This window comes from Clupea harengus, chromosome 18, assembly GCF_900700415.2.
Source record: "Clupea harengus chromosome 18, Ch_v2.0.2, whole genome shotgun sequence".
In the NCBI taxonomy this organism is placed as follows: Eukaryota; Metazoa; Chordata; class Actinopteri; order Clupeiformes; family Clupeidae; genus Clupea; species Clupea harengus.
In genome coordinates, this window is record NC_045169.1 from 14,384,462 (window position 1) to 14,409,464 (window position 25,003).

General features: G+C 43.4%; 1 protein-coding gene, 1 long non-coding RNA gene and 1 other non-coding gene across 17 annotated transcripts in view; 1 reads left to right on the top strand and 2 right to left on the bottom strand.

The window, feature by feature from the left end:
• Positions 1-2,806: 2,806 nt before the first annotated feature.
• Positions 2,807-25,003, top strand: part of LOC105895416 (nuclear factor 1 B-type) — a 140,156-nt gene continuing 117,959 nt past the window's right edge. For 2 of the 15 annotated variants that reach the window (XM_031584989.2, XM_031584991.2), the window contains exon 1: positions 2,809-3,302. In XM_031584989.2, the coding sequence (XP_031440849.1) occupies positions 3,207-3,302 (96 nt within the window). In that variant the 5' untranslated portion in view covers positions 2,809-3,206. Of the gene's footprint in view, positions 3,303-20,361; positions 20,720-22,550; positions 23,307-25,003 lie in introns of those variants that run through there. The other 13 variants (XM_031584995.2, XM_031584996.2, XM_031584998.2 and 10 more) reach the window with 9 other exon arrangements.
• trnah-gug lies at positions 14,326-14,397 on the bottom strand. Its single transcript has one exon. It is a non-coding gene; the product is annotated as a tRNA-His (tRNA).
• On the bottom strand, positions 15,607-20,477 carry LOC116224635. Its single transcript, XR_004165663.2, has 2 exons — positions 18,513-20,477; positions 15,607-17,002 (listed from the first exon to the last, which is right to left on the bottom strand). It is a non-coding gene; the product is annotated as an uncharacterized LOC116224635 (long non-coding RNA).

Consider the following 25,003-nt stretch of genomic DNA (forward strand, 5'->3'; position numbering starts at 1 on the left):
AGTTGAAGCTTGCCTATTTAAACACAAATGACCCTTTGGTCCTCTGACAGTACACCCCTTAAGTCACTGTTGTCACACACATGTTTTTTACATCACGCTGATAATGGCCACTTCTACGTCACGTCACAGACAACAACATCCCAGTGCAGAGCTAAACATTTATGGAAAGGGCAGAATTCAATAAAGTCATTAGTCGCCTGGCTGGCGGGTGCAGCGCTGCTTAAGCTAAGGCGTCCATTTTGTTTTCCCTGTCACTAATGGCCTAAAGGGATAGACCGGGCACACACCTGCACCACTACCAGAAGCATTAGTGCCAAGCTGTGTGACGGGATAAGCATTTAGATGTTTTGGAGTGGACGTGACAGCAGACTAACTCAGCAACGACTCGCCCCTAGTGGACAAACCGCGTCGAGGCTTCTGCCTGGGTAGTGTTGGTTAGCTCATTTAAAGTACAGAAAAGTTGTTGTTGTTGTTAAAATGGAATAAATAATCACATTTATTTCTACGCCCACCCCCAGCGGACACACAGGCTTCCATGAGCTGTGTGTGTCAGTCTGAAACATGTGTGTCTGTGTGAAGTGTGTGTGTCTGTGTGAACTGTGTGGTTTCTGTGTGCAGACTGCCAGTTACCCTGGTGTTTCAGCTCATTTGAAGTACATCAACAAATTTCCGAAAATGTAATAAATAATGTGAGAGGAGTGTTGCAAGTAATTTAGCACAGCATTTATTTATTTTCTTGATCGACATATTTGTTATATTACCGGGGGGATTTCTAGGAGAGTCTTATAGAATTTGAAGTTGTTATTTCCTTCTGAGTCACAAATGCCAATACAGCTCAGAGTACGCCACCTTTGAAATGTACTATTTAACAAATAGAAAATAAATACATAAATAAAACAAAAAGTTCTTGTAAATAATATCAAAGCATGTGGTCTACCCTCCCTCCCCTCCTCCCCCCACTCCCCCACACTGGTTCCCCTTCCATATAGGCCTTAGACAATAAGCCTATTGTCTGCACCATACAGTCTTGCTTACAGGCTCCATGGTCTCTCTGTTCTGTGCCAAAGTGCGTTTTTGGGCAGGAATCAGGTTTGCAGGGACCTGCGGAGACACTGAGACAGGAGGACAGGAGGCGGCGTCCCCCTCAGAGGACGCAGGTTTGACCCTTTCAGGTGTGAGAGGAGGTGTATGAAGAAAGAGAGAGAGAGAGAGGACAGCTGTTTGTGCCTTCGCATTTTTATTGCCTTTGTGAAACTGAATGCGCGCGTGTGTGTGCGTGTGTGTGAAAGAGAACATGTGTAACGTGCTTAATCTACATGTTAAACACACCTCCCAGTGCAGCAGGCTGCCCCCGAATATGCATATTCATGCTCAGATGCTTTATGTTGGGCATGTTGTTCAGTCAAAGCAGGTCTGTCTTTGAATAGTGGAAACGCATACAGGCGCAGACATGCAGGTGGCAAGATGGTAAAAATACACCTGTCATCTGTCATTTCAAAAACAAGTTCTTCTTTTTAACCACATGTACATCACTGGCTAAATACTCCGTCAAGCAAACAATGCACACTTTCAGATACATTTTACATACATTAGGTTCAATGAACAAACACACACACAATGACATGCCTCCTAAATTAGGATGAATTGATGAAAACACTGATTAATGCATAAACGAATGAGTGGTATTTCCAGGACTGATAATGACATCTCATTAACATGTGCACTAAACTGAACATCACACAGGAGCAGACATTAGCATGACACTACATTCAGCATCCTTATGCTAAAAAAAGCCAGTTTGAAATGAAAAAAACATGTACTTCATGAAAAACTCAACGTATAATAGAAACATTTCTTTTTAACACATCCATAACCATGAGGAGAATGAAATCCAACAGAAAGCAGGATTGATAAATAAACATTGGCTTAACAAACAGACGCAAGGCTAAGCGTTAACAAACACAGGGGTAAATCAATGCAAGCACATAAGGGCAGCTGGATGAGTAATTATGATCGTTTCATGGCGCACCTGTGCTTTTCTCCTTTTCTGAGGTCTTCTTCTTTCTTTGTGAAATGTCGTCGCTCGTCCGTCTCAAAGGCTCTTCGCTTCCTTTCTTCCTTTTTCAAGTTTTTCAAAAAAGTTTTGCTCAAAAAACTCTCTCCTCACACGCCGCAGACAACGCCCTTCAGTAAGTGTGTGGAACTACCTGTGGGTCACCCGCCTGTCTCTCTGCCTTTCTCTCTCCCGCTCGCTCGCTCTCTTTCTTTCCCCCTCTCCCTCTCTCTCTCTCCCTCTCCCTCTCACTCCCTCCCTCGCTCTCTCTCTCTCTCTTTCTCCCTCCCTTTCTCCCCCTCCCTCTTTTTCTCTCTCTGTCTCTCTTTCTCCCTCTCTCTCTCTTCCTCTCCCTCCCTCTCTCTCCCTCTCTCTCCCTCCCTCTCTCTCTCTCTCTTCCTCTCTCTCTCTCTCTCTCTCCCTGTCTCCTCAGTGTGCTGTGTGATATCTGAACCATGCCTGATGTTCATGTCCGTGTCTTTGTTTGGAGAAATTAATTCCTATTCAGGGCTTCCCCTCATCTACATTGGCTTTTTTAAAGTGTGTGTGTGTGTGTGTGTGTGGAGGGGGGTAGTCTGATGTGTGTGTGTGTGTGTGTGTGTGTTGGGGGGGGGGGGGGTCAAACCACAGGTCGAGTCAGACAATATACAACAGAGAAGAATGCAAATAAACTTTGGTCAGCTCGGTGACCCCCCCCCCCCCCCCCCCACAAGCCCTTCTCTAACTGGACAGTCCCCCCCCCCCTTCCCAAACACCCTGAATCTCCTCCACGCTCCACAAAAGAACGATGCTCCTGTTCTCCTGTGCTTAAAAACTTAAAGCTGCTTCCACAGGGTGGAGGGGGTGGTGTCGCTTCTGTGTGTGTGTGTGTGTGTGTGTTTCAGAGAGGTGGGGAGCGTGTGATCCCTGTCTGCGCGCGTGTATGTGTGTGTGTACGCGCACACTTGTGTGTGTGTGTGTGTGTGTGTGTGTGTGTGAGGGACGTAGATCCCTGATCCTGTCATTATAGCACAGAGGCTGGAGTCATTGGTAGCTAGCGCAGGAGCTTTTTTCCCATGATGCTCTGTGATAAGGATTGGCCTACATGTATGTGAGCCCTGGGCGGCTGATGCCTACTTGATTAGGTGTCTTATCTGCAAGTGAGCTGCGGCTGATGAGGCCCGCTGACAGACTAATGGCTAGGAAAGCGACTGACAGCGCCATAAAATGGCAGCTCTGCTATGACATGTCAGCACGGACCTGGTGGATGGTAAGTTTTTTTTGTTTTTTTTCTCCCAGTTTCGTTTCTTTCTGTCTTTGTTTTTTTCTCTTTTTTTTTTTTGCTGCCGTGCTGTTGTCATTTTTTTTTTTTTAGCATTTTTCTCCCTCTCCTTCTTTTGACTGTTATTTTGTGGGCTGTTTCCCTGTTTTTCAGGGTGCAAACGGCTTCTTTTAAGCTGAGGATGGAACATTTTCTTTTATTTAGAAGTGGTTATATTTTTTGTTTTTGCATATTTTCAGCATATTGTTGCAGAAAGTTTTGTGCAGTCTTCTGCTGTGTGTGTGTGTGTGTTTTAAAAGAGTTGACTTTCTGATGTGTAGTCCCTTAGTTACAATGCGCTGAGGCTGCTGTACATGTTTCTGATTTCATTGTTTGCAGACTAAATGGTTATTATCTTATATGATTGTGCACTCAACCTGATCCCCAAACTAATGTCCCCCCCCCCCCCCATCCCCCCCCCACCCCCCCCCAAAAAAACTTGGCATCCCTGTGATTGTTTAGACACTCGACTGCTCTGAAAGAAAAGCTCTGTGCCTTTCTTTTAGTTTGTGTGTGTGTGTGTGTGTGTGTGTGTGTATTGAGGGGGGTGTCAGGGCTCTGTTTGTGGGGGTGTCACTCCAGTTCACAGAGGTCATGAAAGTGAACCTGCAGTCCAGCTCTGTATAATAGTAGTGTGTGTGTGTGTGTGTGTGTGTGTGTGTGTGTGTGTGAGTGTGTGTGTGTGTGTGTGTGTGTGTGAGTGTGTGTGTGAGCGGATGCTGGTGTCGGAGCGCTGTCTTCAGCCGAGGCTGGCATATTGTGACAGGTCACTGCTCGCTTCTTAATCAGCACGGTGCGGTGCGCTGTATGGTGCAGCGGTGTATGTGTGTGAGTGTGTGTGCTGTGTGTGCCGAGCGGAGCGGCGTGTTGCGTTGCGTGTGTGTGTTCGGCGCGTTCGGCGAGGATCCCCACAGCCACATGGCCTCTCAGTGCAGCCCTTGTGTGCCAGCGCTGAATGCAGTCAGTCAAGCAGGCGCTGATGTGTCCACTCAGACACGCTAATGAGTGAAGAAGACAGAGAGAGAGACGGTGGGGGGGGGGGCTTCTCTCAAAACTCACATTTTCACAACCATATTACAGCACAAACTTTGTGGGAGCAAGGCTGTGTAGTTGTGACTTCTAGGGACTCAATGTCTTCTGTGATCACACAGACACACACACAAACACACACACACACACACACACACACACGCACACACAGACACAGACACACAAACAGACAGACACACAGAAGCCCTGAGCCTCCCAGGCAAGCATTTCTCGTGCATGTTTGTCCATTTTCTACGCTGTGAAACAATGGCCTCTTGTCTGTGACTGTGCCTCTGCTCTGGATGGGACTCCTCTTTATGAATATTAATCTCATCGCTTCAGAAGTCAGAAAAACTTTTTTTTTTCTTTTTTCTCTTTCTTTCTTATTCACTCGCTCTCCACGTCGTTTGGTGACCTCCGTTGTGTCGTCTTCTGTTTGTCTGGGCGATTGCCGTGGCGACGGCACAATTAGAGAAGTGTGCGGACAATGAGCTCTTTAATTCGGAGTGGCAGGGTCCCAGCCGAGGCAAGACTGCGGTGTGTCTTCTGACGGTCGCTCGGTGTCTGCTGCTGCCGCCGCTGCTTAGATGGTTTTGGCTCGTCTCGTAGAGCATTAGTGGACTTAACTGTTTTACTTTCTATCCGCATGGTTGAGCTTATTCCTAGGTGTCAAATCAAAGACTCTTTTTGTCTCTGTATAAAGTTTCTATTTTGATGTGCATTAGTGTGTGTGTGTGTGTGTGTGTGTGTGTGTGTGTGTGTGTGTGTGTGTGTTGACTAAAATGTTTTGAAGTAAACGTCAACTGGGGGGCAGAGGAGAAAGAGATCCTTAATTAATCATTAAAAAAACTTTATTTTAAGTTTTTAACTTTTAAAATTTAACATTTTTTAATTTTGTCATACATCATACATTCATGCATGTCATACATTCTGATAATATCATATTCAGAAAGTACACTATTACCATTTAAGAATTTGAGCCATAAGTTGAAAATAATAGTATAATTTAATATAAGTTTGTCATAAAAATATTTTGGAATTTCTTTAAGATCTGATAAAGAAGCTCCTGTGAGCCAAACATATATTGGGATGCACCATTCTAAAAAAAGGAACATTGTCTGACAAATGCTTAATCTGATTAAAATGTCACTTGTCAAATGAAAAAATGTCTTCATTCCTTCTACAATAACATCCCCGATGAGTGAAACAAAACAAAATGACACAGAAAAAAAAAACACAATCATAGTTTGAAGTCAAAAACAAGAACTCAAGCTTCTCAAAATATATCACCCTTTTTATTTGCTCGCCAATTAAGTGATTAGCCATAATTTTGAAGTCAATTCTCCTCATGATAATCACAAATAATTATGAATGACAATAAGGCTAACCGGACCATGAGTCAAATGTTGTCCTTGTTGGTTGACAAAAGATAAATTCCCTCATTCAGTGTCCCTTTTTCAGTTAATGCCTTTTCGTAGCCCGGGTTGGTAATTTCTTTTGGCAGTTCACTGTAAAAGCCTCAGACAACAACATATAGAGAAGAACAAACAGACTCGACTTAACTGTCTGTTTGGTTGAAACCGTTTTCACCTCCACAGTTTAATACGAGGGTCGACGGTTTGTTTTCGAACATTTGGACTCCGGCAGAGAGCCAGACCCAGAGACCCAGCTGGCTCTGGTCCAGTTCTGGCTCAGTTCTGGCTCAGTTCTGGCCCAGCCCCGGGGTAAAGTGAAGAAGAGACACGTGACCGACCTTTCTACGGCACGTCCTGAAACACTGCTCCCATTTCTATGGTCAATATCACAACATTCGAACCCGACGCGGCCTCTCCCCCCCAACCCACCCCACCCCACCCCCTTCCTCCACAGAGCATACTGACTGTTTTGTGTGCTTAGCTAGGTCCAGGTAGAAACCCACACACACACACACACACACACTCGCCACAATGACCCTCTCTGTGCTGAGATGAGGAAGGGTCCTATTGTCAGGACTTGGGGCATGAGGAGAGGAGTTGGGGCGTTGGGGGGGGGGGGGGGGGGGCAGTTCACCTAAGGACTTGGCAACTGAATGTTCTGACTGGGTACCCTTAGAAGACCCCCCCCCCCACCAACTATGCACAGAGAAGTCAAAGAGTCCAAGGAATGGTGCTGCTGGTTAGACAGAGTGGGGTGGGTGGGCGGGGGTGTGGGGGGTAAGACATGAAACCCTATCTGCCCCCCCCAATCCCCTCTCCCCAGCCAGACGTTGTTACTGTACGGGTCTTCAGTGTGTGTAAAAAAAACAACCCACCCAACAGATGCTGTAGCTCCCTGCCACAGGGAGGAAACCCACATTTGTTTCTAATCCCTGTGGCCAACAGTTGTTCATTAAGGTACACAACCAACCCCTCCCCAACAACACACACACACATGCTCACACACACACACACACACACACACACACACACACACACACACACACACACACACACACACACACACACACACTCTCTCTCACCCATATGCACACTCAGCCTCACACACACACACACATGCTCACACACACACACACATACACACTCTCTCTCACACACACATGCACACACACCCTCACACACATGCACAAACACAAATACAAATGCAAACACATACACACACACACACACAAACACACACATTTTCATCAGAGCCTGTTGGTGTTTCCTCTCTCTTGCCTCTCTCTCTCTCGCTACGTTTTCTCTCCATCTTTCTCCTCCTTCCTCTGTCTTCAAGCTAGAGTACAGCTGGGAAGCTAATGTGAATGTGTGTGAGTGTGTGTGTGTGTGTGTGTGTGTGTATGTGTGTGTGTGTGTGTGTGTGTGTATGTGTGTGGATCCTCCTTGCAATCTGTCCCACAGACAATGGCTTGGCGCCGTAGCCGAATTTGGGTCGTTGATTAGCATAATACCAACCAAATCGTGAATACCATTAGCATTGAGCTAGGCAGCAATTAAAGGGATTAGCGGAGACTGTGTGTGTGTGTGTGTGTGTACATGTGTGCGTGCATGACAGTGAGTGTATGTGTGTGTGAGAAAGAGCGTATGTATGTGTATGTGTGTGTGTGTGTGAGAGGGATTGGCGTGGTGTTGGAGCGACCGTGCTCATGATATGCTTGGCTGCCGTTTGAAGCGGAGCAGAGATGAGGTTTTGTCAGATGGAGGACACATGTCGAGAGGCAGGTCCCGTGATGCTAACGCAGTGATGCTAACGCAGAGATAGCTAATGCAGTGATAGCTGCTACTCTCTTCAGAAACCATCCAGTTGAGACCCTTTAAGGATGCTGGTGTCTCTGAACTGCCAAGTGTACAATAACGCGGACACGCACACACACACACACACACACACACACACACACACTCACATACAGATGTGACATGCGCTGTACTTACACACTATTGTAGCTTAACCTGTGCTGAAGAGAAAAGAAAACATGCATGTGGCTTTGGAGCCAGAGTTTAAAGTCGCTGACATTGGCAAACCAGAGCAGGACACAAATGACTGTAAAGTACCTAAGTCTGTCTTTGGCCATGAGGCACTAAGACTGCACTGGGTTCCTCAGGACTAAAAACTGCTATTAGGGAGCATATTGCCAACTAACCTTCAGAGAACACGCTCTGGTCAGAGGTTCTGGTCAGAAACTGTCACCATGTAATAGTATGTGACACTGTGTCAATGGGGTCACTATGTGGCACTGTGTCAATGGTGAAATGCACACTCTTAGGGACAGGATAAGGCACTCCCTTGTTTGAGCCAGGGTTAGTGTTTGATGAGGTCAGGTTATGGTTGGAATTGATTGATAGTTGATATGAAGTTGAGAGATAGGAATGATTGACAGGTCACTGATACCAGGCCATTGAAAAGTATGTAAGTCTTACAGCCTCAAGCAGCATCACAGTCTCATAGCCTTAAACAGCATCACAGCCTCATAGCCTTAAACAGCATCACAGCCTTATAGCCTTAAACAGCATCACAGCCTCATAACCTTAAACAGCATCACAGCCTCATAACCTTAAACAGCATCACAGCCTCATAACCTTAAACAGCATCACAATCTCATAGCCTTAAACAGCATCACAGCCTCATAGCCTTAAACAGCATTGTAGTCTCGTAACCTCACATCATAGTCTCAGAAGCCTAAACAGTCCCTAGAGAGACCTTCCCCACCACCCCCCATCCCCTGACACACACACACACACACACTTCTGTGTGGTCCCTCACTACCCTGTTTTCTCCTTAATTACAATGGTAATTATTCTGCCTCTAAACTGACATATGGGTGTAGAAGCCCATGTTCGATGGTTATCACAGTTGTCACTAAATGTCATTTAAATATCATACGACTAGCTTAGTGACGTGATTGCCAGTAGTTCCCACAGAGAATCTGGTGTGGGAGAAACACACGCTTCATTTCACTGCCTTCAGAGGCTGGTCCCTTACATGACGACTATGATGCCATACTCTTTAAGGCTATCAATCATCAATACTGTTTAAGGTTATCAATCATCAATACTGTTTAAGGCTATCAATCATCAATACTGTTTAGGGCTATCAATCATCAATACTGTTTAAGGCTATCTTACTATTGCCTTTCGTGGGGATCTATTCACTACCCTCCAGGAACTCCAAAAGGGATGGTTCCTGAAATGGACATAAACATTGCGCTACAGTTGTGTCTCTTCTCCTGTGGACAGCAGGGTCAGTCAGTCATGAAGGAGAACACACACTTTACAATTGGAAGTGCCTCTCTGGTGGTTCAAGTTCAAAGTTCAAAGTACTTTATTGTCATTGTCATAAAAACAACGAGACAGACGAGGCAGCATCAGACAGCCAAGGAACTTAAGGTGCTGAGCACACTAACTGCCACAGCTAAATAATATTAAATAACAATTAATAAATAGATAAATAAAGTTAAAGAAAAAAAAGAAAATTGTTCCTCTTCCCCTGTATGACAGCAGGGTGACTAAAGTTCCTGCGGTGTGAAAGGGTCCCGCTATGGGAGTGGTTCATGAGCTGGAGAGAGTGCTGGAAATCCCTAGGGGAGACTTGACTCTGTGATTGACATAATGACTTTACTCGGGCTTCCCACATGGACATGGATCCCTTAACAGCCTCACAAACACACACACACACACACACACACACACACACACACACACACACACACACACACACACACACACACACACACACTACAAAAAAGCTCCTTAGAGATGATCAGAAAGATTGGAGACTTACAAATCACTACCCGGAAACCAATGCTATCAGCCCTCATCTGAGAACACAGGTAACAGCAGATATCTAAAGACTGGCTTAACCCTCTCTCTCCCTCTCACTCTCTCTCTCTCTCTCTCGCTCTCTCCCTCCATACCCCCCCCCCCCCTCATGTGAGGTTTGTTATCTGGGCATAAAATGGCTGCTGTTGTGGGGCTCAGAGCAGACCTGTGCTCCTTCTCCTGCTCATGTTATTTTGCTGGCTAGTCAAGCCTGACGCTGGTCTGCCCAGGGTAATTGGTGAACAAAGCTCCCATTGTTGCGGTCGCAGAGTAGAGTGGTGGGGGGGGGGTGGGCTTGTGGGGGGGGCGGCTGGCTGAGGGGGGGGGGGGGGGGGTACACAGACTGACTGAGACTGAGGCCTAAAAAAGGAGAGAGATTGGGGCAAGGAACACCCCACCTAACAGGAACGGCATGTACCATGTCCTGTATCTTATACAGCCCACTTGGTTCAAGGCAGTTCACTCCACCACACTGGACGTTTAGATTTGATGAGGAGGAGTGTGTGTTTGTGCACTTTTTTTCCCCCAGATAGCAGTTGATTCTGAAGCAGGTATGAAGACCAGAACCGTCTCTCCTCTGCTTTCAGTTGAATAAAGGCACTTTCATCAGTCACAGATGGCCATTTGAGATCATCTGAGCCGTGGTGTGTGGTGTGTGTGGCAATGAGCATTAATGTCCAACCGTATTTTTAATTGGCCAGATCATGATGTTAACCCCCTGCCCATGATGAGTCCAGGAGATCACAAGGAAACCTATAGGCACCCCTTGCAGTTAAGCTGTTGATGTTTTTTTTCAAGACTATCCCAATATAAGGGGATATCTATACATGGTTCTGTGTTTGTATCTGCCCGTGTGCACATACGAAGAGACTCAATAAGCTTACGTATGTGTGTTTCAGGAAGTTCAGGTGTATTGTGGAGGTTCTGTGGTTGAAATCTGAACGCCTCTCAGAACTGTATAGTAGATTTTGCCATCAACACAAAACCTGTTTACTGCTCACAGCTTTACAAAGCTTTTGAGGGATGTGCAGATTGTGCAGTACAGAGACAGAGAAGTGAAACATAGCACAGGACAACAAACAAACAACAGCTGTTAGCATATCTGAATATTGATCCATTAGCTGTTAGCATATGTGATTATTGATTCATTAGCTGTTAGATTCATTAGCAAGAGCTCTAAAGTGAAGATCTGTCACATTGTAAAAAATCATGACACTTGGAGATCCTAACAATGACCCTTCAGTCAAAACCCTAACAAATAGCCTTAAAATGGTATGACCTTGTCGTGACCTTAGAGAGGCAGGTCAGGTGTCCCAAAGAAACCTACCTGGAAATCACTGACCAAATCTGTCATTTTCACTGACACACACACACACACATACACAAAGGCACATGTACACCCCTACACACAGACGCACGCACACAAAGACACACTCACTCACTCACACACACACACACACACACACACACACAAATTCCCCCTCAGCATCTCTCTAGACTCTAGATTTTCCCATGCGCTCCTTGATATTTCTTTATTAGAGCCCTCCCCCAGCATTCGCTCTCTAATCAGCCATGATCCGTCTCTCCTCCAGCACAGACCTAGACCTAGACCTAGACCCAGAGAGACCCCCCCCCCCCCCCCAAAGCCCGTTGTTACAGTCAATTACGTCCATTCGACGCTCCTCAACGGGAATAAGATCATAATGTAATTAAGCCCTGTTGATTAATCTCCCACCGGAGTTCCTTGCTTCACTCTCTGCTTCGCTTGCTCCGCTTGCCTCTCTCTCCGGGGGCCAAAGCCACTGCTATATCACTATGATATATATAACTGCTATATCACTATGATATATAACTGCTATATCACTATGATATATAACTGCTATATCACTATGATATATATATAACTGCTATATCACTATGATATATATAACTGCTATATCACTATGATATATATAACTGCTATATCACTATGATATATATAACTGCTATATCACTATGATATAGCACAACTGAGTCATGTGGAGTAGAGGCTTGTGTTATGACATGATTCAATATTTGAGTGAATGTTAATGGAATGATCAAAATGAGAAACATTGAGGGGTGTTTTTCTTTCTTGGTAGGTTTTATTAGTGTTGTTAGCTGGTTTTAGTGTGCGGGAGAGTTGCACATGCTGTTGGGACGTTAATAATATTGTCTTCGTATGCACATCGTATGTGACAACATGTTTGTCATCGAGACAAAACCCAACAGGCCCAGACATTTCATGCCCAATAGGTGTGCCGTGGTCACGCCACTCAAAGCAGCTGGACGTTGCTGAAAAGACTCACAGAGAGTCGCAGACAGGGAGAGATAAAGGGAGGGAGATAGAAAAGTGAGGACAGGAAAAAGAGACAGAGATAGAGAGATGGGCCCGACAGCAGTTTTGTTTTTGCCCCAGCGGGCGCCCTCTGTGTCTTCTGCCGGCTCCGTGGGGCTTTGTGGGAGCGTGGGGAGTGCGATTGGGAGGCGCCGCGCCGCTTGGCAGTGGCCCCCTTGTTTACTCTGAAGTTTCTCCTTGTTTGTTTGTGCGCAGCGCTCATTGTCGGCGCTCGCACTTGACGGCTGGTTAGTGGCTGCCGGGAACAAGGAGGCTCTTTCACTGGCCTCAGCAGGTGCAGAGGATTTCCCCCTGTGTGTGTATGTGTGTGTGTGTGTGTGTGTGTGTGTGTGTGTGTGTGTGTGTGTGTGCCCCTCAGACCTGTCTGCCTGGGTCTGAAGGATTTGCAGACACTCTCTCTCTCACACACACACACAGAGGCATGGGATCCACCGTCATGAGAAAAACTCACATATACATATGCTGATGCACTCCGATAAACACATGCAAAGAACAAACAAGTTGTGCTGTATAAGACTTAAGGATAAAATGGAATAAACTAAGTTTGGCGTGTTCCTTATCTAAAGGAAACACACAAACACAGAATGGGAGGCCACATTTTTTAAGCCTGAAGTTCCAAAAGAAGGGTATAAATGAGATTGTTGTGTCCAAAGTCACTAAACAGAAACAGCTATAGATGGTTATTCATTCAGTTCAGACTTTTCATGACTTTCATTTTATTTTATTCTGTATAAATACTCTGACTGAGATGTTACAGATGTAGGCTATTAAAAATTATATTATTAACAAAACAACGCTGTATTAATCGGTAAAAAAATAACCATGATTCATATTTTTAACGTGTAAAATATCGAAAACGTTCCCATGCTTCTTATAGTCTGCGCGAGATCCATTAGCAAGTCTTTTACTAACCCCGCATCTTCAAAGGGCTGGCGGGGGGTTATTTGAATCGAGGTTAGATTGACAGTTAACTGTGTGTTGGACATTTTTCACAAGGCTAATTTCCCATGCCGATGGTGTCACCGCTGAGAACTTAATTAACCTTTCACATCAGTTTAAGTTGGTGATTGACAAGTGTCCGTTGCAGTTAATGTGTCATTTGTTTGGAGTGAAGATGTAGACCTAGACGAGACGGAAACGTGGCGCTTTGATAGCTAAAGCCTTCGAGGTGTCAGCAGAAGACAGAGGGGCATAAACGTTAGGCTGCCCACACACAGTTCTAGTTTACACCTGAAGACAAGGCCTACGAGACCTACACACATTTTTCATAAATAGTCGTTAAGTTTACATCCACTTAATTCCCTGCGAATTTTGCCTAAATTAATGTTAATGGGTTAAATAATTAATCTGACAGATGTATCGTCTCCCTCTAGTGGGGAGAGGATGACACAGCAATTACGGTTTTTTTTATCCAATTCATGGGATTTTAGTGTAGGCGTATGTGCCCATGCTACCAGTACCAATGCCAAACTGGGCAACTAAGTCCTGTCATAAAGCCTAGTCCAAATGTCGAACGCTTATATAGACTTTTCGAAAGGCATCTGTCTTTTCGTGACAATTTAAGGGTAGACTATTGCAGTCCTAGTTGTTTTAAGAATAATGGTCATGAGGCAATGTGGGCCAATTCTGCTGTCCATTATGAAAGGTAAACATTGAATAGATGTTATATTTCAGCGATTATATATGAACTGTTGAATGAACAGGACGTCAATCCTGGAGCAGAAGCGCCGTCCCGTGGAGAGAATTGACTAGCACAACCAAAGCAGACTGCTCGATAGGCTACTTCCTGATCAAAGCATGGCTTGGACGGCACTTCATAGTGAAGTAAAGCTGTTCTTGACATTATGAACGTCTTTTTGATATAAGCTGTATCATTCTAAATCATTTTCGCATTGTGTAACTCTAATAACATAGAGCATGGGTGGTGTATTAAAAGTTGACACTTCTAGGCTACTGTTCAGACTGAAGACAAACGCGCCAGAAAAGCATATTTATGTTAGGATAACAGTTTCTATTGTTTCTATTTTTCAGTATAACGATTGGTTATCGTTATAATGAAAAAGTCTAACGACACAGTTTGAGGACAGTCAACAAGTAATAACTCAACGAAAAGAAACAGAAGTTAAGAGGTGATATTGGTTGTTCAACAACTTAAGATCCATGTTATTAATGTTTCATTAATAATTTTGAAAAAAGGAAAACTAGACGTTAGACGTTCAGCAGTCATTAGTTTAAAAAATAAAAATTCTGCTCTTTGCCGTGCCAGGTATTAACCTGCCGTGACCCGGATTCGAACCGGGGTTGCTGCGGCCACAACGCAGAGTACTAACCACTATACGATCACGGCGTACTACTGAGCAGATGACGTCGAAGAGTGAGTGTTAGCTATATGTAGGCTGTGGTAGACCTGGTAGACTACCCTACATCTGAAATATGTTAGAGCATTGAGAAATATGAATTAGGTTGCTATTGAAGACCATTTAAAATATGAAATTGTTCAAAATGAGTGCTGTAAAAATTTCCGTGCTCGTTTTTGTGATTCATTTGAAATGTTTAACGCGTTAAAAAAACGTAATAAACGCAGTTGATTGGATATTGTTATTATTAGTGAATGTGTAATTGTTGAAATATCTGGGGGCATCTAACGTAGGCCTACACCTGACACAGAGCTTAGTTAAATTCACAAACTTGCAAGTTTATTGAGCACTTCAACTTACGACTAACCCAACGGACTCTACACCACGTTCTATCTACCGGCCAGCTGACCTCGTCGCTAGTTCGCTCCAAAGTATCTCCAACCCCAAAAGTCAGTCTCTCTTCTCTGTTTCTCAGTGTATTCATCTCAATCCCCATTTCAAAATAGAAGTCCCTACACACTTTTAGTGCAATAAAAAAAAAATGCCTTTCAAGCTGACAATCAATTTTGATGGCCTTAAAGGTTTTATTGGAAATGTGTCGTTCGCAGGAGAGAATCTGTGACAGCACCAATTAATATAGAGTATTCCGAATTGCTTAGACTAAAATTGATTGACTTACTTTTTATTAACAAAGGTTGTTTTCGTAATTATTAGGCTACCTAAAATCTGATTTGTCACTATCATTAGGCCTATAGGCTTTATTAGACTTAAACTTTCATTTTTTTCCTCCCTTCACAGACATTTGAACATTTGTCAAACCACTCGGACCAGGAGCTATTTCAACCTATGGCCTAAGATTGTCTTGCTGATGACAATTTGGCTTAAAGTACCTAAAGCAAGAAACAGCCGTCTAAAAGATGATTGGCAGCGGCGAGTGGCCACTGAAATATTGAGTTATTCTTGGGACCAAATTTTAGGGAGCCCATTTTCCTGTCTTCATAGACACGTGCCACCTCGCAAAGCCAATGAAATATGGAGTTATTCCTGGGGCAAAATTTTAGGGAGCCCATTTTCCTGTCTTCATAGACACGTGCCACCTCGCATAGCCTTTCCCCCTCGCTTCACTGAACCCAGATGTGTTTATTTTACTGTTTATTCACAAAGATTCTGCCACAAGGTCACTGCCATCGATCTTTTTATGGAGCCAAGTTACTGGCAAGCTTTGGGCATCGTCACAGGTTATCCAGCCCAGGCGGAAATGAGCTCTCACACAGCTGACACAATCAAGTATAAGCCTTTATTCACACTATTATCGTCTAATACTTGCATTTAAATATCATTTTTACCTTTAGTGTTTTTGTTGCTCAAATTCTTAGAATTTCTACAGAGTAAATAAGGCATTTTTTTCATTTTTAAGTTTAGTTTGTCATATATTTTCATAATATGAATGGGGAAAAAGGATTTTCAAATTCACATTCTCATGGCCAATGTGTTTTTCAGATCATATCAAATTGAAATGTGGATGGAAAAGTGAAAGCTAATACTCAAAAGGAACAAAGTGGGCCAATTTCGATAAAAGAATCATCAATACAAATATATATATATAAAAAAAGTAAAAATAGAATAGGATCTCGTAAATTCAGCAAAATGTTTGATCTGGAAGCTTATCATAATATTGTAACGTACAAGGCACTTTTGTTTGAAAAGAATAACACAGAGGTAATTGTGTGCTTAATTGGAGGCATCCAAGGACGTGAGAGGCTTCTCAAAAAGCCCTGGCCCTGTGTCTCCCCACGCCATGCTCCCCTCGCACACAAAGAGAGGGCCGCCCAGCTTTATGTATTTATTTTTCAAAGGGGGAAGATACGACACAAGGAGCCGATTGTACTCCCGCGCGTCTCCTCCACGTCTCTGTCTCCCCCCCATTAGAACGACGCTAGCATATCTCCTCCTCTGAGGAGTTTTAAAAACCCAGATCCCTAAGATTTCTGGCCCGCGCTTCTGCTGCTGTAAAATAGATTGTTCTTTGAAGCTCTGAAAGAATGTGGACGTTTGCCCAAATCCCTCTGCTGGATCTCGGTTACAGATACTCTGCGTTGCACAGAGATGTGATGTTTTTTTTTTTTTTAAAGATAAGGAATTCAATATAAAATTGTAGATCACGAAGTTAAACCACACAGTATTGTTAGTTAGGGTCACTCTGGGAAAATGAACATCGGCCATAAAAAAAGACACCACAGCCATTATGAAATAACATCTTGAACTATAGACGGTATTTTCTATCATTTTATTTCCTCAGGCACCACCACAGCACATAATATTTATGAAACCCAGGGCGTGGGGAAGAGGTCAGTATAGAAGGGGGACACAGGAACCCACTTGATTTGCTATTCACTAAGAGTAATTAATAATTAAACAAATTCAGGTATGTTATTGGGGAGACAAAATGCCTCTTGGAAATATTGGGGAAGTCCAATACCCCTCATCTCCCCTGCTTCCTACGCCCTTGTTTGCTATTACGGTAAAGTGACAACAGTCAAAAAACTGGCTTATCCTCTGGCGTCCGACACCTAAAACAGTCTTCTGTGCGGTGGTCTGGAAAACAAGGGTTAAAAATGGGTTCATTTACAGAGAAGAGCTTTATGCTGTGCTCCCCATCCATATGTATATCTCTCACGCCTGCATATGGATCTAATCTGTCAAATTAAATCGCCTCACTTCACACAGTATTTAAAATTCCTTAATGATTTGTGGTGGAGTACTTTTAAAGATGCTGGCGTTTCTTAACATATGACAAATCCATTTAAATAGGTTTGTTCACATTAAAAAGGTGAAAAATGCAGAGGCACTATTTCTTACTGTTAGACAATAATCTGTAACCTAAAGCGACCATTGGTGGTATTATTTTGGATGCATGGGTTATTTTGAAGAGCAGAGCATATTGTACTTGTCTTCTTAGTCGAAAGGTGAAAATGCTATACAACACATATTCTGTAAAAAGAAAAGGAAGGGTTATTTATTAAGGGTTACTGTGATTTAAGGGAAGGTTATTTGAATCATTAATTTTGCCATGATATTAATACTGGCAAGTTTAACATAAATCTCATACCAAAATTGAATCAATTCTGGAAATGTGGTCAAATCAGTGTAATTATACAGTAAAACAAAGAATATGGCTGCATATTCATAAATGTGAACATTCATTCCTTCAGGTTGACAGGTGCCAGCAGTTTCTGAAAAAAGAGCTACTTTTACTTGTATAGTTTAATGTCATGTAGTGTATGCTTTGTTATTTAAATACCCTATTCACCAGTAATTGAAAATACCAAAGACATGTTATATATCAGAACAGTCTTAATACAAATACATATCAACTCAATTTCCTTATATGCATATTCATTTATAAACCTACACCTTAAAATAATCTAAGCATATGTACTGTTTGAAGACTGTTAACTACTAACAGAAAAAAAAAAAAATTGTCTAATTCTCAAATATGTAGAGAACCATTAACGTGGTTGGAACTGCATATATGATATATGCATATATATCAAATGTGGTTAATGATGGAATGTATTTAAATACAAACCAGTATGCCCAAATTCTTAGTCTTTTTTAGAATGACGTGGTATGGGCATAGCTCACACGAAGACAGTGACATTTTATTTAAAAATGTACACACACAATTCGGTATGCACGTACTGATTTTTTCAAGTCTGACACATTGTCAAAATTATTTCTGCTGTATATCATTTTAACGTGTTTATAATCAACGCCCAACATAACTGAAGGAATACAAGAGTACAAGGGAGACGGAGGAAGTTGAATAATCATCGTCCCTGTAATACCTTTTAAATAGCGTGTTAATTTTTGGGCTTCATCAATTTCCCCTTTTGTGGTCAAGGACTCTTTAAAGTCAGCGGTGCGCGACTATGCGATTGTGTGCTCAGTCGTCAGATTCTGCGCAGACTGCAGGTCTCAGGAATGCTACCTTTACGTAACACTCAAACCCATCTGCGACTTTCTGAAACTTACGAAGTTAAAAGACACAGTCGTTGTCATTAATCAAACCTCTAAAATAGACTACAATCAACGTTGCACTTACGTCGGTGGCTGAAGTTCTCCTGACTTAATGTCACGTTTCCCAAAGTCGAAAAGGTCGTCAAATAAGCCTCGCATAAATATTTATAAAACAGGCTACATTTCCTCCCGAAATTCGGAAATAAACGTGTTGAAACGTTCACATCCAGCTCATTTCGATGACCGCTTTGTTTGCGTTTAACCTTCGATTAGCTCGCCGGAGAATACGCCTTAGAAGTAGGGTACTGTTGTGCAACTTTGGGAGCAGGTCTTATTTAGGTGCCACGCAGCCTACCCCACCTCCCAACGAAGCAGCTTCCAAAAGCCTTTTTGTTTCACCTTTTGAAAGCTAATTCTTGGCATTTGCTATCGACCTAAGTCGGACCACTGCCTAAACGAGAAGAATAAACGTGACCGCTCACTTATTATAAAAGGCGAATGCTTGGTGCGGGCGTCGAACTCGTGTTTAGTCCTGACCGGTTTGACTGATTTATGCTCCAACAATCGCAAAAGCGTCCTGTTTGTCTCATGCTATTTTATAAATCACACATGAAGCCTAACTCGTACGACATGTATCTGAATTGATAGATGTGAGTTCACTTGCCTGTGTGCATGGAAACTCATGTGAATCATTCGTGTGAGAGCGTGTGTGTGAGAGTGCACATGTCCTTGCGTGTGAGACAGGTTCTGCGCAATTGAACGTGAGTGTTGTGTTTGCCACAACATAGTGTCTTTTAACGATGTAATTGAGTCGTGACAGTTTCTTGTTGATGTATGCTGATTTATTCGTTAAAGGTGTGATGTAATGATATTAGTGAAGTCCACAGTCTCAATTATAGTAAGGAAAACACGATAAATACACACTGCTTTTGTGTCCCTAGTCCTAACTCTATTTTTTGCAAACATATACAAATATACATAAGGAAGTCCTGTTTTTGAGACTTCCACGGATCATGAATGAAATGGACCTGACCCTGGTGCGATCCAGAATAAGCTGTAATCAGAGAGAAAAAAAACACTCTGCGCACTCTGCTTTGTTTTCTACATAATGGCAAACTCTTCGTCTTGCAGGCCTACGGGCCTGGCTAAATACTAATTTATGAATGCAATGTAAGCTACTTTGATTTGATTTTTTTTCCGAACACGTGAAAAGGAAGATGTGAATTATTTAATTCAGATGTGTGAGGCCGTTATTTTTGGCTTCATTTCTCAGTTAGGCTACACCATCAGATATATGGATTGCGCACAATCACGTGAGTCCTTTACCGCCGCCTCATGGTGGTTTAAAAGACAGTGTGACAATGCATTTGGTGATATGATCTATGAACTATCTTAGCTGTAGATCTGTGACTATGGGCTCAAGTGGCCTGGATGAGTGCCATAATGTGGCTTGTGGAAGCGGTTTGATTTGCCGCTCTCTCTCTTAAAATGGCTGTTGGATCGTCTGGTCAAGGGTTCTGGCTTTGCCATGATCTGCTGATATGCCACGATAAGGAAAATGTTACAAAGGTCACCAGAATTTAATTATGATGAATAAACAGAAGCCAGGTTTAGTGTTTCCTATTATTATTTCAGATTTGTTCATATCCTTCCCTTTCTAGTTGAAGTTGTGTCACCAGTCCCTGTTTATTGTGTTGGCCTTTGCCGCTTTCATAGAAATAAAATCATCGGGGTGAAAATTGCTTTGAGGTCTCTAACCTATCTTGCACCGCGTGTTTCAACTTCGGCCGGCCCCGCTCTTGATTGGACGAAGCCTGTGTTAATATGCAAATACGCACAGTGGCTGCCGAGCGGAAGTGAGGGGCCTTTAGAATGCCACGGTCCGCCGTCGCCGCGACCAATCAGAGGCTAGGATTCTAGTCCAAGTGCGCAGCTCTCTTTGGCTGCCGCAAGCAGCTGCGCCGACCGCCAGACAGAGAAAGTAAACGGCGCAGACCTGCCCCGTTCCAAAAGCTCAGCCTCTTCTGGATCTCGTTCAACTCAACAACCAAAAACCTATCCAAAAGTCTGACTTAAAGAGGAAGGAAGATAAAAAAAAATCAGAGGTGCTCGCTGACTTGATTTTGCCTTACGTCTGCCAAGAATTCTCTTCCGGTGTTGATTTTTTTGAAAGCACTACATCGAGAAAAGAAAAAAAAGCACAATTTTGAACTTGAGAAATGTGAAGGTACCGGCTTCTCTTTCACGCAGCTTCCAGGATTCCCGTTTATATCCATGCAGTACAGTGCAATGGTACGTGAACATAACATTAAACCCTGCTTTACTATTATCATATGGTTGATATCTGTTACTCTAGCCTATTGCGTTAATGTGAACAGTTGGATGCCACCCGTCCCACGCCAGGACACGGCCGGGACGAGGGCACTAGTTGGCTTTTGGGCTGTTTATGTTGTGTGTTGGCAGCTCTCCTATGTGGGTCATATCGATGTGTCAGAAGTCGTTGGTGGAGTTTTCGCCGAAAGACAGCTACACTTGGCATTTGTCCTGAGTTCGCGAAGTCTCCCCCCCCCCACTACCACCCCGCATGTTTGGCATGGCACTCGTGCACATTGTAGCGCAGTACGGATACATGGGAAACTCGCCTTCTGAGCTGGTCTCAAAATATAACGTCAGGCTATTTGTGCAAACCTCATCCCTTACGGGCGCACATGTACAGGACGGACGAGCATTTGTCTAGATCGCAAGACTACCACGGCCGTGTGCTCGCTGTTCACTTTCAGCTCCCAAACGTCGTATATCTATTTCTATTAGAAACACATTTGTTTGTGCTGTGGGGAGTGTGTTGTAATGCTGGTGTAAGACACCCCCGACGCATAGCCCACAATCCCTTCTCGTTTTTCTGCCTCGACAGGGATAGCTGCAGCCGCCCTATTGAAATTCAGGCAATGCCCTTATGATAATAAAAGTCATACTTACGCACAGTGGGGTTAGCGCTTGGCAACTTGCGAGTCGGGGCAGGAGGGGGTGGGTGGGGAAGTCAGCCTCGACTTTGACACAAGATGCCGATGTGACGTGATGTGAATCGTTATTAGTCCCACGGACTGGCCGGTCTTTTCCCTTTCTTCCGCGCGGGACCACGTCGATTGTAGCCTGCTCCGCAACAGGGGCATTTTAGTGCCTATAGGGTATTCGTCGTCACTGCATGAGGCTACTTGGTTCCAAAGTTAAACTTATATTAAGTGATTTAACTCTCATATAATTATTAGTCTACTTACAATCGCTATTCCTCTGAAATAAATAATATGTGAAAAGCAGAGCGTATTTCCTAAACACTAGATAGATTTAGGATCCCAGGCTAAGTCTCGTAAATCTCAGGACGTATTAACGAGGCCCATTCATGTGTGCGACTAGTCTGGTAGTCTATGTTGCAGGCAGAAACTTGAGGGCGCAGCCATGCATTGAAATGGCCTTCCAACTCATTGTTGTGTGCCAAGTCCCCCCCCCCCCCTTTGGCCGTGCAAATATTTTCCTTCTAATTGTGTAATTTCCAGGTCTTGCCAGGTGAACATTTGACCACATTTCTGTGACACATCCTACCACCAACGCCGCTCATTTTAAGAACTGAACACCGTTGTTGTACATTTAAGTCAGGGACACCCTTAGTTAATACTTACAGAGGGGATCTTCATGGAATCATGAAGTTATAGTCTCCACCCCAAGTGCACTGACAGTATTTCCACAGGACTTCCTCGATGTTTTAGAAGTAATGTGTTGCTGGTTTGGCTGTTTTGCCGAGAAGTAACACTTCAGGTGTTATCTGAATTGGGCACAGACCTGGTCCTGATGCGGCGTGCACCCTCCGGGTTCGCAACAGACTGGTTTTAGAGTCAGCTTGTCACTGCCTATATGCACAGGATTGTATGAGCAAAACATGATATTTTCATACAGACTAGGGGGTTATGTTATCAGATATGTTAATATGCATCAGAATGCAGATATAAGGTTAAATGCAAAATAAAGGTCGACACAAGGCTTGTAGTGCATCGTACTTGGAGAAATTTCCATTTCATTTCTATATGACTGTCCTGAGATCGTATAGAATCGAAGCGGAAATTTCCCCCCAAGGCGCACCGAGCTCCAGGCCTCGTTTCAACTTCTGTTTGGCTGGTCCAGACTTTTCTTCCTCCTCGGCAATCATCCCCAGTCGAGGGGAGGAAGAAGTCCGTGTGGTTTTTTATGTTTCGGTTGGAGAGGTAGAAAAGAAAGAAGGTGGGCTGGAGAGATGGAATGCGTTTGCTGGAAGAGGAGGAGTGTATGACTGTGTAATTAAATGAAAAAAAAAAAAATCGTGAGACTGATTTGTCAGGATCGAACCGACCGGAGGGTGTTGCTGGTATTTGATATTATATCAAGTTTGAAAAGCAAACACCACGGGATCAGAAATTTGGCGCCTGCTAATGATCATATTGCACGTGTGATCGAGTTTTATTTTTTAATTCGCCTCGTCAAAACTCGGGGTATTCCTCGATGGTAGTGGCGCTATTTTCTGTTACTCATTTCCCGAGATTAACCGAATCCTAACTGATGCATCCGGCTCGCGTGAAGTTCATCTGGTTGGATCTTCTGTTCGTCTGAGACGCATAGGGAACAGGACGTATAGGCGTAGAGCCTGTGGATTTGCAAAGCTCCTTGGTGTTCCTGGATAAGACGCTTCACTTGGTTTCTAATAAAGAGAACTTCACAGAAGTTGCAGCTCACACAGCCGAGAATGAACCGATAAGATCCATTTACCTGATCATCCGGGGGACTTTTGGACCGATCGAAGTATCTTTTTTGGTCGAACAAGGTCATGATGTATTCTCCGATTTGTCTGACGCAGGTATACGTCCTAACATTTACAATCGATTTTCATACCACTGTTGCGGTTTCTTTGTTAATGCAGATATTTAATGACCAGTTGCAATATTCACAATGGCTTTGGATAACTGATGCATTATACAGTCTTTTATGCTATTTTAACGATATAAAACCTTAATTGTACATGAGCGTATCTTGTAATATGGGGGACAAGTGTTGATATAAATCTGGCGATCGCGACCACAATGCAAATGTGATCCACTTCATGTTCAAAAGTGCGTGTGCCTATTGTTGCAGCACGTCCGATTTTTAGTGTTAAAGACATTTAACTTGTTACTTAGAGGAACAATACCATGGCTACAACTGTGCAGATATGTGGAATAGTGTTCGTGGATGCCCTTGTAATTGAAAACCTGAGTTAAAGCTGAACACCACGGTGTAGTCCGTGTCTTATCTGCGTGCCCGCGTTTGGCGGTTTGACCTCATGCATTTTCAGATTTTTTTGGTCTTGTGTAAACTTTTGATTTTAGTAGGCCTAATAACCGCGTGGTCCTCACGATAAAACAAAGTGCAGGGTGATTTTTACTAGGACACTAGCGGTGTTAGCGGTATCTAAAAGCGAAGCGAAAAGCGTCCCAGCTACTGAACTAAATCCCTGTCCGAAGTAGAGTTAAAGTACGTTTTTGACGCTCTCTTCGAATAAACTTTTTTGTCCTCTTGCGATGTGTTTTACGGGAACTGCAGTTTGACTGAAAGCCCCTCTTCTTTGCAAATTAAGATGAAAATGATGATAAGGCTTGATTCAGTCGTTGGAGAGAGCACACAGTTTTTTTGGCTGACACATTTTTACTGTTTATATTTTCCTTGGCATCGGAGAGTGATCGACTGAGATATGGCCAGAGCGAAGAGGAACTGCGACTGCTCGACCGTAAATGCCGCACACCTTGTCACTGTAGATAGTGCCATATCGGACTGTATTTTTCGGAGTGATTATCTCAGACAAATGCATATTTCATAAACCGAGATCATAGATAATGATGAGGAAATGTTATTTCTTCCGTCATATTTTAGGGGGGGCTTTTATGAATAATTTTGTTCAAAACCAGACAACCAAATTGTGTGAAATTATGAAGTACATTCTCTGAATGAGAGATTCAGAGGACACTATTGTTTTCCCTCTCAGAAATATAAAATTTATTAATATGGGCTTCTGGAGCTCCTAGGTCAAAAACAAATATTAATAAATTAATAAATAACAAATAATTATATTCCCATTAATTAGAAATGCAGAAATTGTGGAAATATTGCCCCTCCAGTATTTTTTATCAATATGAACAGTGGAATTAGTGTGCATGCTTTGCCCGCATTGGTGTTAAAATACTGTGGTAGGGTCCTGTGTAGCATTATAGCAAATCTTTAGTTTATAATTGTGAGCAGCCTTTATTTTGTCTTTGTAATCCTAATATGCAGTTGTTCCGAATCTGCGGGTATGTGAGTGTGTGTGCGTTTATTTCGTGTGTATTTTTTTATGTTTGTGCATTTTTGCGTATGCGTGTGTGTGTAAGAGAGAGAGAGTTGGAGTAGGTGCAGCTGGCTGAGAAGGAGCTCTCAGAGTAGGCTCCGTGCATGTGTGTGTGTGTGTGCGTGTGTGCGTGTGTGTGTGTGTGTGTGTGTGTGTGTGTGTGGTTTCCCCGGCCTAAGCATGGGGGCTAACGCGTG